Below are 20,331 nucleotides of genomic sequence, written 5' to 3'. Positions count from 1 at the left end.
TATATTCTTTGTGGGGCATATGGAGCCGTGGGTTGGGTATTTCGCAATTCTTCCATGAAAATATCTTCTTCCTGCACCACATATGAATTATCTATTTGCAATCGGAACCTTCTATCTTCACATTCAACAGCTTTTTCCTGTTTCTCCTTGTCATATGAAACCACTTTTTGAGTTAGTGTCTGCATTCTTCCCTTCCGAGCTTTCTTTTCTGCCTTCAATCACTTCTGTCTAGCTGCTCTCTGCCATGTTCGAATAGAATCAAACATAAATTGCCTACTTCATCTCTTAAACAACTATTCTTGTAAATACTTAATCTTTTGTTCATCGAAAGTGTCCGTCGGAGGCCACTGCAACTCAGCTTTGTCCCTCGTATATTTGTGCCATAATGTACTAAACATAATAAGGCCAAGACCATGCTTCACATACATATCAAAATTCAGAGTGCCTTCTGGAGGTGCCGGCTGACTTTCTCCCAATCGAGCATCAGCAGAGCAACAACGACAACACAAGGAAAACAACTTACTTACAATAGGCATTCTCAAAAGAAAACAAGTTCACTATTTTATGCCTAGCAAAACAATTTCAATTGCTTCTGTCCCAAAGACAGTCCTTAGACTGTACCAAACACAAACCAAAATGGTACCATATCCACAAAGAACTAAAACAAACTCACCTGGTATACGCAGTTCAAACAAATGAATTCTCCACTGCCGACTCTTCAGACCAAACGGTCAGATCCAAGGGTTATGCCGTTCAGGACTCCAGTCAGGATGACCACTGGGCGAGGCATTGTCCGGCAGGGCAGAAGGGGCAGCTGTGAGTACCAGGAATTCTTTGTGCAGGGATCCCTGATCCGTCCCTCCGACCCGACGATGGCCTCGACCTCCCCCCCCCCCCCCCCCCCCCCCCATCCGCACAAGGGGATGGATCACTCACCTGAAGGAGTCCCTGTTTGGGCACCAACTGAAGGAAATGACCGAAATGGAGTCACCTGTGTCACTCACGACCACCTCTCAGCCTTCCATACTAAATGAAGAGTCGGTCAAACAGTATAGAACACTAACCAATACTTCTTTATTCAGATACACTCAGAGTGGGGCCCAGTCTGCCCAGTCGCTTAGGAATGCTGCACAGGGACTGACATCAGCAAGCATAACAATACATTATGTACACTTCAAAACCGATCAAAGCACGCCCAGTATGGAATTTTTGAAAGGAAATGCAGCTGGACAGTAAATTACAAAGGAGTAAGTTTCGATTCTGATGCCGGGCAAACATTATTTGCTATTTAAGGTCAATCTGCCTGTGCCCACGGCTAGAAAAGTGGGAGAAGGCCTACATCTAAAAAGAAAGGTATGCGCTAATAAGAACAGTGCATTAATTTGTGTAACAAAACTCAACTCTGAAGAAACATAACTAAGAGAAGGCTGTTTCTCAGAAATGGCAAAGGATTAGTTTTGATTACGATTCAAAATGGCGGATATACACAAAATGGTGCAGCAAATGCTAACTTTACATAAACAATGCTAAAGCATATTTTTCTATTCTAACTGTGCACTGCTGTATGGTGCATGAGTGGATGGCTGATTGGTACAAGAGTAGCGCTAGATATAGTTTCCTGATTGGAAACAGGGAGACTGTTCTCAGTCCTTCACTGCCTAGGATGTGCTGTAGAAGCTGAGGTCCTCTGACGCGTCAGCGTGTTTCTTGGCGTACTGATTCCTTGGTCTGGGAGAGTAGAGCTGTGGAGAAGCGGAGAAGTGTGGCTCAATGATTAGAGCGGCAGACCCTGATGCAGAGGTCTAGCCCGGGACCAGGGTTCAATTCCCCGCCTCGGCAGGTCTTGGGCTCAAAATTCCACGGACCTGATAATTCTCGCGTCGGTGCCTATTCCAATCATGGAGTCCCACTCTGCAACTCTGGGAAATAGCTTGCTTAATCTCCACAACGGCCCCACACAACGCTAAGGATGCCTGGCCTCCACCTCGGGGGTGCCCAGGAGTGGACGCCTCACAGGGAAAGCCAGGATGGGTTCCACAGCGGTATTCGTACAAGCGCCTTGAGACCCTTGCGGGTGAGTAGTGCGCTATACAAGTATCAATTTACATTACAATTACATTTAGAGCTGACTGTTGGAGGCCTGTATCACGGGTGGGACTCGCAGCCCCTAACTAGCTTTGGCAATAGAGGTGCAGGCACGGAGTGCTAGCTCTTGACCTGTCCTCCTGATATTCAGGATGCTCCTCCCAACAGAGCATCTGGGTTCAGAGCCACCATATTGTGATCTCTGGCCACCAGTTACCTCAACTACTCCTGCGGGTTGGGTGCCAACTCATCGCCAAAATACTTTGAAGCTACTGGGAGGCAGGACTTACCAGGAACGTATTAATTGAGCTGAGCAGTGTGGTGGAGCCACTCCCTGGCCATTCAGGAGACAACTGACAGCGAGAGCTCTCAGCACATTAATCATGTACGTTCCTAGCATGGAAACTTAAGCCCTGAACACCCCTCACCTCTTACATTACAGCAACATTCTGATCACATTTCTATACATTCCACAATGGCATTGGAGGGAGGGCACTTTTATGTGAAGTGTTGTTGTATCCCCAAGTTCCATTGATTTTCAGTGGAGCTCTCCTGCCATATATCAGTAGTGTTTTAATTGAGCACAATGTTTGCTTATCACTTCTTGGTGGTAAAAGATTCTATACTGATTGCTGGTAACTAGAAATTCAGACCATGGTAAAGAGGGAAGTTGTTAGTAATATCCTAACATTGGACATAAGAAGTTGACTTAGAAGAGAGAGAGGCAGCGTATTCCATGTCCTTGTGGCTGCCACAGAAAAGGATCTACCCCTGTAGCAGACCTGCAGAATTTAGTAACAGTTAAAAGTAACTTGAGCTACGATGGGTGAATCTAGTAATTGTATGCAATTTAAATTTGTTTGCCGTGAACTCTGTGATGCCTGGGTAAATAGCATTGTGGTAATATATAGTATATAAATAGAATAACGTTTTAAAAGGATTTATTTGTGAACCGGTAGCCAGTGCAGCTTTTACAGGTTGGTGGGATACAATCCGAGAGCCTGATTTAGATCTCGGTGGATGGGTTACTCCATCATAACGGTGATGGATAATCTGTCCGCCAAAGTATACATTGCATTACATCCTATGGGATGTATATCTCAGTGGAGGGGATAGCCATCACCGTTGTGATGGCGTGACCCGTCTGCCGAGATCTAAATCAGGGCCAGTTCTTTGGCTGGTTCTCAGATATTCTCAGTGAGCCAAAGACGGGCAGTGAGATAGCTGGATGCAGATAAAGCTACAGCATCCTCATAGTCCAGTCGCTGTTGTACCAATGCTTACACAACAGGTATGTCAAGATTTTCGTCTGTGAAAGAAGGGATGCTAAAAACCTTTCTAACTGAAAGAAATAGGGGCTGGTGATTTTTTAGACCGGAGTCTTTAACCCCAGATTAGAGTCAAGCTGGATGTCTACGTTGAGGACTGAAGATGAGGGAACATGCGAAGGGCCCAGGATTGCTGCACAGGGCAGGTGTTCAGTAGTAAGGGTTCCTCAAGTTTGCAGCAGCTCAGTTTTTGTAGGGTTGAACGTTAAGTAGTTGGTGGCCATCCAACAGCAAGTAGAGGATACGTGGTCTGCTGCTAAAGAAGTTTGTGTCCCCTTGAAATGAAGGAGGAGATACCCCAAGAATCATTTGTGTATTGTGAGAGTACAGGTAGAACTTCACTCTGATCTGAGGAGCAGATAGCTTTTATTGATTGTGCTACCTTTGGGTTGAAAACTAAAGGTACCTAGAGGTGCCTAGAGGTTCCTAGAGGTGCCTGGTGCCTCTTCAGCTCTGGATGGGATTGCTTGTGGATTCTTACACCCTTCATTGACTTTTAGCAGACATGGCAAAGTCAGGGAATTCCTGATGGGGCTTTGGGGATGGTGGACCCATGACTGATTACCCCCACACCCTTGAACCCCCACTGAACTCTTGAAGAATCCGTGTTTAAAAGTGTGCTGTGGATTGGGTGTAGTGCCTCATGCTGATGCAATGCTGGCGCTACCCACACCTCGCTGCTCTGCTGGTAGCATGGCGTAATTGAACCTGACCACTCTGAGTTGACCATCTTGGTGATACTCCAGTGAGATAAACATGCTGCTTCTCTCATTCTGTACTTTTTTTGGAGATTTAAGTTGCATATGTGGCTCTTAAACCTAGAGATGCCGTTACGAGGGTGGTCAAAGAAAAGTGTACTGAGGGAATAACTTCCTACTTTTCAGGAGCCGGTGACCTTCCATGACGTGGCCATGTACTTCCTGGAAGAAGAGTGGCGGGGACTGGAGGAGAAGCAGAGGCAGCTCTTCCGGACCGTGATGGAGGAGATTCACCAGGCCCTAGTCTCGCTGGGTAAGGACGCGCCAAAAATATGAAGAAGCCAAAATATACTGTGCATTTACCTCCAGTGACATTAAACTGTTCACCTAATAACAGTACATTGTTAGAAAAAGGGAAGGGAAGGGAACAAGAGATCACATAATCCCCCTGTGCCATTGAAATGAAGAGAGAAACACCTACCCCCACTGCCATGCCACACCCTTGGATGCAGCAGTCAAGGCCTTTCCCCTGATGTGATCACTCTGTACTTTGTCCACTCTGGATTGCCCAGGTCTCTCCTTGGGATGGGTATTTAGAGGTTTGGGAAAAGATCACGGGTATCTTAGGAGTTACTGTGGAGCTGAGCTTTCTGTTAAAAGCTGTAGACAGTGAGAGGCTCAGCTGTGAGATGTTTGTGTCTCATGTGAGTGAATGAGGGTCTGGGGTTAGCTGAGGCTGTTGTATGTTTTGGACCAGTCCGCCATTTTGGATCTCTAGAAACGTCTTTCCCCTGAGGTAGCAAAATGGAGGCTAGACGGAGAGGGACTTGTTGGCAGAGATTTGCTGCTATGCTCTGTTGTGGGGATGTGATCCTCTCCTAGGAGTCCGCTCGGTTCCACGCATGTGCAGTGGTACATGGAAGAGGTCGGTGCCATCCTGTCCCAGCCCATCCCTTTAGACAGGCACACCTCTTACCCCACCTATATTCTATTGTGATACTTTGTCGTTGTGGTGTAGAAACACTCAGGAAGGAATTATCGAGGGTTGAGTGGGCTTTCCTTGGATATAATTTAGTCTGCGAGGCAGAGAGGGCTCGGCTGGCTCTGGTCTCCATAATGCGGAGGGAAGGCGGTTGTCAGCACTTCCTTGAAGTCCGAGGCATCGATGTCTTGGATTCCACATGTGCTCAGCGGCGTTAGGATGCAAGCTTTGGGGCTGTAAATCATGTACTCCTAAGGATCCCTACTTTATTATTATTTACTAGTTGGTGTAGTCTTAGGTTTAGAAATATAGGGGCACATGCATCAAGCATTTTTGTCTTCACAAACGTTTGCAAACATAAAAAAAGCTTTTCAGAAACAGCAAACTCTATTTTGCGATTCGGTAACCTGTTACCGAATAGCAAAATGGGTTTGCGATTCGCTATTAGGAAGGGACGTGTTTCGGGCATCCCTTCCTAATACCGAATTGCATCGGTATGCATGAATGTTTTGTGACCAAAATGCGTTCGCAAAACATTCATTTTTTACCACCTATTTTAAGTAGGTGGTAACCCATTCACAAATAGGAAGGGGTCCCCAAGGGACCCCTTTCCCTTTGTGAATGTTTGTAAAAGCTTTTTTTAAGAGCAGGCAGTGGTCCCACGGACCAGTGGCTGGTCATAAAAAATGAAAGGAAAACGTTTCCTTTTTATTTTTGTAAAGCAGCCCGTTTTCCTTTAAGGAAAGCGGGCTGCTTCACAAAAAAAAGATTGCTTTATTTAAAAGCAATCATGAACTTGGTGGTCTGCTGACCCAAGCAGGCCACCATCCCTGCAATATTTGCAATTCCTAGGGAGTCTCAAATTGCGACCTACCTCATTAATATTCATGAAGTAGGTCATTTGCGACCCCTAGGAATCGCAAAAAGTGTTCAGCACACTTTCATGCATGGCATTTTGCGCTTTCCTAATTGCGAAAGGCAAGGATTCTCAAATAGGTAATCGCAAAACTATTTCCTCATGCATCTGGCCCATAGGGAATAGTTTTCTAGAACCTCTGTTTCTTCTCCATTGGTTGATTTGGGTTTTCAGACCTAGTTGAAGGCAAACTTTCTTGGAAGGTGATATCTGGTGATCTCAAGAGATGGCAGTGGGGTGGTCTTGTCCAAGTGAGGGAACAACTCAGAAATCTACTTGTCCCTTTTGACGCCTAACAGTGAAGTGGCAGATTATGGCAGATCACTCATGGCATCAGATCTCTGCTGACACCCCCTTTTGGCAGACTTCATCTTCGGAGGAGCCAACCAAAGATTGCAAAGGCGTAATAATGATATGGGCGAATAAAGAAGGTTCAGGGCAGGATTGCCCAATGTGATATTGTTTAAGGGCTATCGCCAATGTGGATTGCGCGTGAAGTAGCAAGTGCGACCACAGTTTGAGTAGAAGGAAGGCTGAAGAGAGGATGGTCTGTGCTAGAGGTGGGGTTTATTGGTGATGTTCTCATTGTTCTTTTGCATCTGACAAATGCTCCAGGTACTTCTCAAGTTCAAAGCAAGTTTATTTAGACCAATGGCCTTTAAACGTTTTTAAAACTACATTAATACAAATTATAGTTCTTAAACATCATAAAAAATGTCAAGTGAAAACACGCAATTGTCCTATCCACAATACATATACACAGATCACCTAAAACTATAAAACAATCTTTCAGCTGTATTCACTTTTGAGGAATTCTTTAACTTTTTGAATAAACTTTCCCATGGCACAGGCTATGTCCAAGGTACTCATTTCTGTTAAAAGGTTTATTGCCTGGCCTCTATTTATTAAATTGCACTTTTTAAAAATAGGGCACAACAGTTCTTTTCGTATGTCTACCACCTTCGGACAATCTAGAAATATATGTAAGATGTCACAAGTTGTTCCCAAGGTGCAGCCACACTTACCCTTATTATCAATCATAAATCCAGGTACTTCTTTGTAAAGTGAGAAACAGTACACTACACTACACCACAACAAAGTGAATACATTATTTGATGCAAATTACATTCATCCCCATTGGAAAATATTACTTCACTGTGCTGAAATATTTTGTGATGACTCCCCATCTGATGCCATGTTAAGGTTTATGACCCTCTCTGATTAGGGCAGGGCGCTAATATATCCAGGTTTGGATTCGAACATGACTCTGATTTTGCCACTTTTCCTCAAATCTACAGACTCTGCAGCCAGGACACCCTCCGACTGCAGACCAAGTAGTGTAAAGAAGAACAATAAACAAGGCGGTAGCCTCTGTGAGCACAGGGTCTGAACCCACGCCCCTGTTTTCATAAGATCCGCCCCAAGACTGCTTCAATTTAGGAAAGAGTTAAAGATCCATGTGGTTCTGCTGCAGCGGCTGAGGGATGCAGGGGTTGAAGGGACTGCCCTGTCCCTAATGTCCTCTTTTCTGGAGGCTAGGGAGCAAAAGGTGTTCTGGGATGGCATACAGTCTGAGAGTTTTCATCTCCCCTGTGGAGTGCCTCAAGGATCTGCGTTGTCACCAATCCTTTTTAACTTGTACATTGGCCCCCTAGCTAGTCTAGTTAAAAAACACGGTTTTGGACTGGTATCATACGCTGATGACTCTCAGCTTATCATCTCCATCACCGATGATCCAGAAGTCATTGCAGTTACGTTTCATGCCTGCCTCACTAACATTATGAGATGGATGGGCCAGAACTATTTAAAAATAAATACAGAAAAGACCGAGGTGATGGAGTTTGGAATAGGTCAGTCTATTTGGATTCAAACCTGGTGGCCTAAGCAAATGCATTTTTCCTGGGTATTGATAAATTTCAACTACAAAAACTGCAATCCTTGCAAAACGCGGCTGCCAGACTTCTTCTGGGGCTGCGTAGAGGACAACCAACATCAGCTGGAATCAGATCACTACACTGGCTCCCTATTAAACAACGTATTGAATTTAAAGCGCTAACTTTGGTATATAAAGCAGTAAATGGGGGGAGTGCAGCTGATCTTCAAAAGCTTTTTATAGCCTATGTTCCCCCACGAGCACTTAGATCGGCTACTCAAGGATAAATAAAAACGGCAAAATTTAGAAGAGCTAGATGGGGCGGTCGAGCTATAACACACTGTGCAACTACGCTCTGGAACAAACTACCTGAGATGTCAGCTGAATCTCCAGCTTTTCAGGAACAATTTGAAAACCTGTGTTTTTTACAGCTGCATAGGTCATAAGCATTCTCACTGTGTCTCTACCCTCTCACTTCAGCGCCAAGACACCTCGGTATTCAAGCGCTTTACAAGAAAAATAAACTTAAACATAAACATCCACCTCTTAAAGAACCCTACGTCACTAGGCAGCCACAAGTCAATAAATAGAGACCTTTCCCATCACTCATTACTGTATGCTTCCCTTTCACCTTGTACAGCGCTCCGATGGTGTTTTGTGGCTACGTTTGTGCTATACAAATAACAAATAAATACATACAATGGCTGGAATCAGTCCGGAGGCGGGAGCTCCAGGTTTGGAACCCCCTGTCAGCTTGTGCACAACCACAAACATTCATCTTTAAGGCTATTTTGCAACACGTCTGAAATCTCTTTCCACAGTGGAAAAGACTGGAAATGTACTCCTGAAAAGGGTGGGAGTAAAAGTTTTTGCCATGATGGGGAAAAGGGGGTGTAGGGAACATGAACTTGAAATCACTCAGCAAAAGTTTTCATATGCAAATGTACGCATGTATATATCCTCATGCAAATATCGACTTCAGAAAAGTTTGGTTAGAGTTAGGGTTCCAGGCCTTCTTCTGTAAAACCCTGAGAATGCATGGAAGGTGTAAACCTGCACCATATGCAAGGGCGTATGCCAGCCGGTAAAACTTAACTTCCTTTAGGAATTCAGCCCATGATTTATTCTCTTGTTCCTTGTAATGGCTTCTCACAGATTCTCCATTGTTTATATTTTTTAACATTGCATTCATAAACTCATTTTGCTAAATGAGACCTTGAGCAAATGGTAACTAACGTTGCCCTGTAGATAAACAATTTTTTTTTCAAGTTTCACATTTTTGTGTAAATTTTAAATTGAAAGCAATCACCAGTCTTGCTTTCCGGCTTCCTCAGGGACTTCTCTGTAATCAGGTAGCGTCTGGGACCATTATAAGTAGGGCTCCCGGTTTTATATTATTATTTTTTTTAACATTCCTGTCTGTATCTACCCATATCTATATGTTAGCTATCTCATTGGCATTTATCTATATGTATCTTGAGAATTAATGGAGTCATAAAATTGTACAGTTCCACATATATCTAACTGCTCAACATGCACTTGTACTTTAATGCCTGCCTCGTTTCAGCAAATTAAGCAGCTGAATACAACAAAACACAATAGCCACGGCTACATACTAACAGTAGATACAAATATATGATGACAGATTCCTGTATTTAAGGAACTCTCATCCTGTTTTTAGGTCTCGCGACCTATCAATGCGCGCAAGCGCATTGAGCGGAGCGAGAATTCATGTCTCGAAAATCCTCGTCAAACCAAGTGCTTCGTTCCTGCGGTTTTCTTTAAGTTCACGTGAATCACGTGACCAAACAAGCACGCGCATTCACGGCCAGCCCAGCACATCAAAGGGCTTCTCCTCCACTAATTATTCATGGCCGGCCGCAGCACATCAAAGGGCTTCTCCTCCCCTAATTATTCATGGCCGGCCGCAGGCCGGCCATACTTTCAGTTTCCCGGCCGCTCTCCCCAGCCAGCTTCACACCGTGTCGCATTTCTCCTCCCCCCTCCCCTTCTTTGCCTTCCTTCCGTCTTGTTGTAATTTCTGTATCTTTCTTGCTGTTACTTGGTGTCTATAATTTGTTTAACAAGTATTGTTGCATTTGTTTTGCTTTGTACGTTTCTTCTAGTCCAACCCAACTAGTTTTATCACTGAGGGCATTTCCAGAACTTTAAAGAAGGAACACTCGCTGCTTCGATCCCGTGCCCCTCAGTGTCTGCTCGGACTTTGGGTCCCACTCCAAACCTCTTCGACGTCCTGACATCTGCCCTTTGCACACCGTCTCTTCCAGCCTTTCACCCTTTGTATTTGCCCTTCCAACCACTTACACTCCAGTGTGACACTCGCTGCCATCTCGTGCCTCTGGTCGTTCATTCTCCGGCTCCCCTTTTAAAATCTGCCCCTTCCTTCTCGTGCTCTTTGTTACCTGCCCGTTTGTCACATACCCTCTCGTGTCTGCCCCTCCACGAACCCCGTCTGATACCTGTGCCCCCGCTATTTCTTTACTCACACCTCTAGGGTACCGCTCGGCCTCATTTCTCTCTTGCCCCTGATATAAATACACCCGCCCGCAGCCTTCGGGAATGTCGCGACGCCCTTAGCACACTTTAGCAAATCCTTTCTCGCTCTCGTTTCTGTTGAAGGAACGGAGATGCTTTCAAGTTAAAAGGGTTGTTCCACGTGGAACAGTTTCTTGTGGGAATGTGGTCAGTTCTGCAGTCAATTATTTCCAATTCGAGTATTTACCTCCCCTTTCATATCAGCGTAAACAAAATGCTGACTTTGTTTCAAGGCACATCCTTGTGTTTATATTGCTGCTTCCTGATACAGGAGGGCGTCATTTCCCCCTACTTTCTCACCCAACACAGCCTTTACTTTCATTTATCCTCCCCCTCCCCAGCCAGCTTCCCCCAGGCCGTAGCAGCACTCCTCCCACACCAGCACCTCCCCTCTCTCTCCCCGCAAACACAGCCCGTGAATACATAAACTGTACTGCAGCACAATTCGAGTATTTACCTCCCCTTTCATATCAGCATAAACAAAATGCTGAGTTTGTTTCAAGGCACAGCCTCGTGTGGAAGAGAAAAAGACAGAACATGTCCTATGTGAGGAGAGTGGTTGGGTCCCACGTTTCGGCGGGAGCATCAGCTTATAAAATAAGTCCAGCTTCTAATTCCTACATTCATCATGGACGCGTCTTTTATCCATGCTGAACAGTGCCAAGAGCGCTCCCTGTCTGCGTCTTCCCCCGCACATCATGCCACACTGTTCACACACAGCTCAACAGCACAATGGCTGAAGGTTTGCAGTCTACATTAGCTAGAGTTCGCCTGGCAAACAGCAGGCAGGTGTGGGAGCTGGGGGTGCAAGGAGTGAGGCTTCTACTGGGCACTCAGAAACAGAAGATCGCCCACCGAAGCAGCAGAGTGATAGCTGCAGGGTGTTAAATGGGCCGGGTCCAGCCGGTGCTCAGTACCGACAGTTCTAAACAGCAACTGCTGAAAGGGGTCCATATCGGGCTCTTCATGTTTGCCCTCAACCGCAGGGTGAAAAGAAATCTTAACTCTGCAGTAGTAGCACCTTTTATCTGTTCATGCATCTTAAGTCAGGTGTTAAGGACGTGTGTACATGCTAACGCTCAGCCCCTCCTTTCGACTGTCAAGAGCCAGTCTATTTTGCAAGAGCACACTCATCTGCCATCTAACTTATCTTTTATCCAACCTAAGTAATTGGCCATGGCAGGGGTTACTTCTTCCAGTATTTCAGCAATGAGCCTAGTCTCTCATATGGCCTGGCCTGCACCGTAGTTGGGAAACAAAGTTAGAAGAATCTGTTCATTTCAGAGAGTTTGCCTTTGGAGAGGATGCACAGCAGTATAGCAAGGACAATGTAGCCAGTGTAGCAGACCCGACCCATGCCACTCTTGAGTGAGGTAGTCGTGGATAAGCCCCCATTCCGCAAAAGAAAAGTGCCTACCCTTCTTGATGTATGCATCTCTGAAACACCATACCAGTGGGAAGACGATATTTACGAGGGAGTAATTCGAAATGGTTTGCCTCTACACCAATGTCAGACTTGCTCACTTCTGCCCATAAATATACTATGGTTGCCTGCTTTCTGGCATTTATACATAGAAGTATGAAGCACACCTTGGTATCAGGATAAAGTCCATCTGCAAATGCACAAATCAGCTTGAAGGAGGTGTGAGCAGTGGGAGTGATCTTGATCCATTTTACAGCGTTATGGGACTGACAGGTGACACAGGACAGTCTAAGAAAACAAGCACTGGCGTTGCCAATAGTTCTCGCAGTAGGAAAGTTGGAGCCATTGGTTTTGTAAATGACAAAGCCCTTTATGTTTTTAAAATGAAAACAAAAATAAAAGGCATTGTTTTTTGCAATTGAAATAGCTCCAACTTTCCTGCTGCGAGACCTATTGGCAACGCCAGTGCTTGTTTCACTCTCCATGGTCTTTATCTGCTCTGGGCCTGGAATTCATGAAGGACTCACAAGAAGCATTATTTTCTTTATTTTTTTCTCTTTTAAAAATAAATACAGAAAGGAAACACATTGTTTTCTATCTGTAAAAATCAGTAAACACTGAACACTGGAAGCCTTAATTATAAGTAGCCTCAGATTGTTACATTTTACAAGCACACACTTTTTAAAAAACTCTGAAACCGCAGTGCGTAATGCAAGCATAGTTTACAGTTCGATGCATGTTCTCCCGATAGTACAGGCTTTGAACTACAAATACAAATCTTGTCTCCGTTGCAGGCCATCCTCTTCCACAGACCCACATGGTCTGTCTGTCTGTAGTTGGCGCCTATGGGGTTGGGTCTCCTTGTCCAGTCTCCGCTGATAGGAATTCTGCACCCCATGATGGCTGCGCACCACAGACGCCCATCTAACCTAAACATACAAAGGGTGACCAGAGTCCTGGATTTGCCGGGACAGTCCCAGTTTTTCACCAGCTATCCCGGCAGATTTCGGGGAAATGTATCTCATGTCCCGGTTTCTAGAGAGGGTTGACTGAAAACGGTGGGAGATGCCTTTTTTATGTTTTCTAAATCAGGGATAGTTAGCACCTGTATTAAGAAAGCAATTTAATGAACATGCCTGCTCCTGGCTTTAAAATGCATTTGATATATGTTCTTACTGCCTCTTCTGAGCCTTTCTGCTGAGGAGCGCTGTCATTCTCTGCACTTAACATAGAGTAACATTCTAGTCCTTTTTTTATTTTTGTGAAATGTTACGGTTTTTGGCTTTAAAATGTTTGTCACCCTACATATACGGCTTGTGCCTTAGAGGACTGTAGTGGACTTCAAGAGAAATAGATATGTACAGTGAAGCAAAGCTGCAAAAGTCTCCCTTTGTGTCACCCAAACCAATGAGGGATCCTAATGTTTGCAGCTCAAGCAGGCAGGGAAAGGGCTTGCTTTCAGTGACCATGAGCAGGGCGCGTGGTCATTCATGAGATGTGTCCTTCAGAGCATATAAGTGCATCCCATACTGAGTCAGCCGCACACACTAGCCTGGACACAATCCTTGGTGGTACTAGGAGGTTATGGCTGCCAGGGGCCCCATTGCAAGCACAGAAAATAGACCCCGGGGCCCTGCAGTCCCTTAGTAGAGGGGAGCTCACCCCTCACATACCTCACTGGTGGTTAGAGGTAAGATTATCAGCCGGGTATGCGGGCTGACAGCTTTCATGCCAAAACATGCTTCACAAGTTCGAGAGATGGCTTTAGTAAAGATTCAGTGCAGCATGAGTGGGTCCATCGACTCTTTGGTGCAGGCCCAGAGTGGCAAGATCCGCAATGAGCTGACTTGCCTCCATAGTACCATTTAGTAGAAATTTATTATAAACAACGTTTTTGCACAAACAAGTTAAAACCAAGGGCTTCACAAAATGCACAGACTCCCACAGAAGGATGTGCAAACCTGTGGGAAGGCTGCTTTCCTCAGCACGACACTTACAGAAATGAGACTGCAAGGAAGGGACAGTCTTCCATCATGCTTTGATGGGATGTCACAGAGGGCATCCAGGGACCTGCCACATCCCTGCCCTTCCGGTATCAGACCCGCCAAAATCTGGAGGCAGAGCTCCCATGAAGCCACCTGAATGGGCGAACGGTGTCAGCCGCAGCCCTGTCTAGCACACGTTTCCTGGTTAACAGAGATGCCTGCAGATCACACCCCAGAGAGAGATGAGGCATGGCCTCTCCTTTACGGGCCATGGCGCTTGTGGCACATGCATAGTCCTTGGCTACTGACCTGGTGCTCGATTCAGGAACGAACTTGGCAAGTAACTTGTGGATTACGAGTGACTGGGTCAAGACAGCAGAGCCGTTAGGTTTGAGGCTGTCGCGGGGCATCGGTTCACTGCATGTACCCCCTCACTGCAGTGACGCAGACCAGATAACATGTATCGAGGTGCACAGGCTGGTATGGCCTTGGCTCTGACACCCTTGTGCCAGTGTGAGCAGAGCTGGCCCTGCAGTCCCACCCTTGAGTTGCATGAGATCCTACGCTGTGGAGCCCCCCCACCCCGATGTCCGTGAGCAGTGCCTCTGACCTGCCCATCCCATCCCTTCCCCAAAGACTAGGCCCAGGCTGATGTGGGCCTTGGCCCTGACACCCTTGTGCAGGTTTGAGCAGATACCTCCCCCTGCAGTCCCACCCTTGATGAGCACCAGTCAGGTCCATGCATTGATCCTTGCTGTAGAACCACCCCTATGCCCCTCAATTTCTGTGAGCATTGCCTCTGGCCTTCTTATCCCCTCCCTGAGGTCAAGTCCCAGGCCGGTGCTCTCAAACCCAGTCTGAGAAGGCAACAAGTAAAGCAAATGGTGGTAGTAGAAGGCTTGTTGGGCCCTCTCCTCCCGGGCCCTGGTGCCATTGCACTTGCTGCACCACCGTTAGCAACACCCCTGAAGGGAAAAAGAAGGAGCTGAGTGATGAAAGGCTGACTCTTAGTGCAGACTTTACACATCATAAGAAGATGCATTTCAGGAGCAGGGACAATCTTTGAACTTGAAATGAAGACTAAGGATTCAAGCAGTGGAAGAAATACCCATTCCAACCACATTTGCACCTGGACAACTCCACTGTTTCCTGCCCAGCGCCTGATCACTCTGCAAACATGCCACTGAGATCTCAACACCATCTTCCCTTACGCCCAACGTCGCCTTCCTCACCAAGACCTTGGTCAACACTGCATTCACACTCCACATTGCCATGGTCACGCCCAACAGATACAGCACAGCACACCGAGACTGCATCAGCGAACGCAGAGGTCGAATCGCCATAATCGGGAAAGAAAACATCCACTTCACCACCACAGCATACAACACCCCCTGTTGATGGAACACCTCAACTTCCTACTCAAACAGACCGCAAAACCACGATCAGAGGCACGCTCACCTACAGACCTCCAGGTCCGCACCCCAGCTTCTGCAACACCATCGCAGAATTCATTGCACCACAAGCCATCGACACCGAACACTACATCTTCCCCAGTGGTCTCAATTTCCACCTCGACGACCCTAACTACGCCCACAAAACCAACCTCCTCAAAAGCATGAACAACATCGACCTCTCCCACCTAGTCACCAGCCCTGCACACAAGGCAGGACGAATGCTCAACTTTATTTTCACAATCCGGGACAGAGTCAAGTACAGTCATGTCACCGAAGTCACCTGGACAGACCACTCAATCTTACAATTCACCGTCACGGGAGCAGCCAGCACAGACACCAAGTGCTCTGCACCGCACACCCCAGCTGGAACAAAGTATCTGAAGGCCAATAGGCCAATGGACTGACACCCTCAACACCTCCCACCCTGACCCCACAACCAATCTTGATCAGGCCGTCAAGAACTTCACCGCCTGGATCACCAACTGCGCCGACAGTCGCTCAAATCAAACCCACCAAACTCAAAGATCCACCAAACATGTCAGTTGGTACACCTTGGAACTGAGAACAACGAAACACAACTGCAAGCAACTAGAAAGAAAATGGCTCCCCAGCAAGAGGCCCACAGACTGCACCTACTTCAATACACCGCTCAGCCACTACCACCAACTCCTGAAAGAGACGAAAAAGAATGTCCTAGCCGACCACATCGAAGCCAGCCCCAAACACAGCAAAGAACTGTTCAGCATAATTAAGGAGTTCTCCAACCCCTCAGCCACCGAAAACATCCTCACCCCTTCCCAAGAACTCTGTGACACCCTGGCAGACTTCTTCCACGACAAGATCTCCACCCTCTACAAACACTTTGAACGCCAACCCGTCACCTCTGACATCCTCCGCCTCCACGCTCCCTCAGATGCAAACTCCAACCACCGGACCATTGTGTGGGCCCAGCTTTCCGCACAGAGCACCACAGCCATCATGCACTCTGTCCACTCAGGAGCACCCACGCACCTTTGTCCCCACCACACGTTCAACATCTGAATCAGGACAATCAGCAATGAGCTCACCGGCATCTTGAACATATCCATCACCTCGGCCACCTTCCCAGAAGAATGGAATCCTGCTGAAGTCGGGCCCCTCCTCAAAAAAAACGTCCATCGACCCCAACGGGCTGAAGAACTACAATCTCATCTCTCTGCTCCCTTTTCCTGCCAAAGTCCTCGAAAACGCAATCAAACGCAACTTACGGAATATCTAGAGAACAATGATCTTCTGGACTCATCCCAATCAGCATTCCATATGAACAACAGCAGCAAAACCATTCTGATTGCAGCCACGGATGACATCAGAACCCTCCTAAACCTGATCCTCCTTGACCAATCAGCAGCTCTTGTCACCATGTCCCACGGAACCCTGATGAAGAGGCTTCATCGAATTGGAAGTCAAGAGGAACCCGTCAAATGGATCGCATCCTTCCTCCTGGTAGAACCCGGAGAAACCACCTGCCATCTTTCACCTTGGAACCCAAGAACATCCTCTGCAGCATCCCTCAAGGTTCATCCCTTAGCCCAATGCACCAAACATACCGTCACTCAAACGCTTGTCCCTAGCTGCTTGGACTACTGCAACACACTCTACCTAGTAATTACCAGCCACCTTCTGAAGAGACTGCAGACCCTACAGAACTCAGCGGCCAGACTCACCTCGACCTCCCTAATTGGACCCACATCACCCGCACTTCAAGAAACTCCATTGACTCTCCGTCCACGAGAGATGTCAATTCAAGATGCTGACCCACGACTATAGAGCGCTGCATGATCAAGGACCAGAATATTTCAACCAACGCCTGAACTTCCACCAACCCTCCAGACACCTGCGCTCCACGTCCCTCTCCCTCGCACACACGCCCGCATCAGCTGCCGCAACAGTGGAGGACGCTCCTTCTCCTACCTCGCCGTCCTGGAATCACCTCCCCCTGCACCTCCGGACCTCACTCTGTCTTCAGGATTTCAGAAAGGCACGCAAGACCTGGCTGCTTAACCAGTTCCACCCGAGCCGCAGGGCTATCAGCGCCTGGATACCCTCGCTGGTGAATAGCAGTGCTCTATAAATCCTGTTTGAGTGATTGATTGATTGGACCACAGTGCTCTGTGTACTGAAGGCTACTTTCTTGGTGTCCCATCGTTGCTTTGATGAAAACCCATACTATCTATCACCCCTTGCACTAGCGCCTGCTAATATATATATAGTAATGGTAGTTTTAGTACAAAGAGTGTTGCCAGCTGATCAGCGGATGCCTGTCGAGTAATGTGTTGAGGTGAAGGGCGGGTGGGAATCAGAAAACGAATGCGTCCTCGTAGGAGTAGTCCGGCAAACAAGGTGGTTTCTTTGATGTTATGTAGGTAGGTTCCAAGCAGATGCACAAAATCTAGGGTTGTGCTTTCACCCTTTATGTGCTGTTTGTTTAAATATTAAGTTGTACTCCTTAACATGTGAAATCAAGGAAGAGGGGACTTATTAAGATGTACTTAATGTGAAGAGGGCTTTTTTAAATTGAAAAAGTGTGAATATATACTTTTGTTCTCAGCAGAGATAGACTGCATTGTCTCGCTGAGAGTAGAAGGTGGCGCCATGAAACAGTCTGAGGGTGGCATTTCTTTGTTTGCTTGGCTGTGCTACTTTGGAGTTGTGTTGAAAAAGAATTTGAATTCGCTGGTATGTAGAAAGTCATTGTTTATTGAGGCAAAATAGGCCAAACTCTGAAGATTCAGTGATATAAAATGGGAAAGAAGTTGGCAGAAGAGCAGAAGTGGTTGAACGTAGACTCTGGTAGTTGTTGCAGGAATACACGTCTCAGAGTAAGTACGCAAAATACTCTGCAAAGCTGTAGCACAGGGCTCTGAAGCCGCTCTACTCACTGTGTTCTTACAATATATATATATATATATATATATATATGTGTGTGTGTGTTCCTGCATGGTGTGTCCATAGGAATATTGTGTGTGTTCCTGCATGGTGTGTCCATAGGACCATTGTGTTTGTTACTGCATGGTGTGTCCATAGGACCAATGTGTGTCTTCCTGCATGGTGTGTCCACAGGACCATTGTGTGTTCCTGCATGGTGTGTCCATAGGAGCATTGTCTGCGTTCCTGCATGGTGTGTCCATAGGAGCATTGTCTGTGTTCCTGCATGGTGTGTCCATAGGACCATTGTGTGTGTTCCTGCATGGTGTGTCAATAGGACCAGTGTGTTTGTTCCTGCATGGTGTGTCCATAGGACAATTGTGTGTGTTCCTGCATGGTGTGTCCATAGGACTATTGTTTCTTCCTGCATGGTGTGTCCACAGGACCATTATGTGTGTTCCTGCATGGTGTGTCCATAGGACCATTGTGTGTGTTCCTGCATGGTGTGTCCATTGGACTATTTTTTTCTTCCTGCATGGTGTGTCCATAGGAGCATTGTCTGTGTTCCTGCTTGGTGTGTCCATAGGACCATTGTTTGTTCCTGCATGGTGTGTCCAAAGGACCATTGTGTGTTCCTGCATGGTGTGTCCATAGGACCATTGTGTTTGTTACTGCTTGGTGTGTCCATAGGACCATTGTTTGTTCCTGTATGGTGTGTCAATAGGACCATTGTGTGTTCCTGCATGGTGTGTCCATAGGACCATTGTGTGTGTCCCTGGATGGTGTGTCCATAGGACCATTGTGTTTGTTACTGCTTGGTGTGTCCATAGGACCATTGTTTGTTCCTGTATGGTGTGTCAATAGGACCATTGTGTGTTCCTGCATGGTGTGTCCATAGGACCATTGTGTGTGTTCCTGCATGGTGTGTCCATAGGACCATTGTATGTGTTCCTGCATGGTGTGTCCACAGGACCACTGTGTTTGTTAGTGCATGGTGTGTCCATAGGACCATTGTGTGTGTTCCTGCATGGTGTGTCCATAGGACCATGGTGTGTGTTCCTGCATGGTGTGTCCATAGGACCATTTTGTTTGTTCCTGCATGGTGTGTCCATAGGACAATTTTGTTTGTTCCTGCATGGTGTGTCCATAGGGCCATTGTGTGTGTTCCTGCATGGTGTGTCCATAGGATCATTGTGTTAGCTACTGCTTGGTGTGTCCATAGGACCATGGTGTGTTCCTGCATGGTGTGTCCATAGGACCATTGTGTGTGTTCCTGCATGGTGTGTCCATAGGACCATTTTGTTTGTTCCTGCATGGTGTGTCCATAGGACCATGGTGTGTTCCTGCATGGTGTGTCCATTGGATCTGTGCTGAGCACATGGTCTAATCCTGAGTGTTTTCTTCTCTTGTGAAAGGCCATGCCATTATCAACTCGGACGTCCTCATCAGGATTAAGGCTGAACAAGGGACGGATCTCTGCGATCGGCGAGTGCTGCAGACACTAGATTGCAGAGCTGGTAAGTTCCCATGTTGTGTGTAACCTAGTTAGGCATGATTGGCCTCGGACATGTGCAAATAGTTCTTTGTCTGGGCTTTTTGAAGCTGTCTTTTAGCCAGAAGGCAAGACAACTCCTATCTGTTTGTGTAGCCTGTACATGCAGTGCTTGTGGACCCTTCACCAAAGCACTTTTATAACAGATTGAGATGCACTAGCATTAAGGGGACACTTAGGCGTGATGCAAAACAAGGTAGAAAAAACGGGATCAAATCTGTTTCTTTTGCTGAGATATTTAAAATTACCATGTGGAAGACTCCGCTAATATGGAGGCAAGTCAGCTCTTTCGGATCGAGCGACATTTGGCCTGCACCAAATAGTTAATGTACCAACTCATGCTGCAGGGCACACATTAGACTTAATCTTTACTGATTCCAGCTCTCTAACTTGTGAACAACCCCAGCCTTTACTCTGAAGAGAAGACTCACTTATCTGGTTCAGGTTTCCTAAGCTAAGTATGATTGATAAAATGTCCAAACCCATAAAAATGTATCCAGACACCACCGGAAAATTACTCCGGACTCTTTCGCTGAGGAGTTTGAGTATATGTAACACCAGCAGATTCTGATGTC

At 46.5% G+C, this 20,331-nt stretch overlaps 1 protein-coding gene across 3 annotated transcripts in view; it reads left to right on the top strand.

Moving 5' to 3' along the window:
* LOC147706814 (uncharacterized) overlaps window positions 1-20,331 on the top strand; it is a 160,257-nt gene that overhangs the window by 6,218 nt on the left and 133,708 nt on the right. The window contains exons 2-3 of one of the 3 annotated variants that reach the window (XM_086925941.1): window positions 4,301-4,424; window positions 19,620-19,721. In XM_086925941.1, coding sequence (XP_086782067.1) covers window positions 4,301-4,424; window positions 19,620-19,721 — 226 coding nt within the window. Of the gene's footprint in view, window positions 1-4,297; window positions 4,425-19,619; window positions 19,722-20,331 lie in introns of all 3 variants that reach the window. The other 2 variants (XM_086925940.1, XM_086925942.1) reach the window with 2 other exon arrangements.

This window comes from Lissotriton vulgaris, chromosome 6 (genome assembly GCF_964263255.1).
Source record: "Lissotriton vulgaris chromosome 6, aLisVul1.2, whole genome shotgun sequence".
NCBI classification, from domain to species: Eukaryota; Metazoa; Chordata; class Amphibia; order Caudata; family Salamandridae; genus Lissotriton; species Lissotriton vulgaris.
Note: the sequence above shows the minus strand (reverse complement) of the source record. Positions and strands in the feature narration are given on the sequence as shown.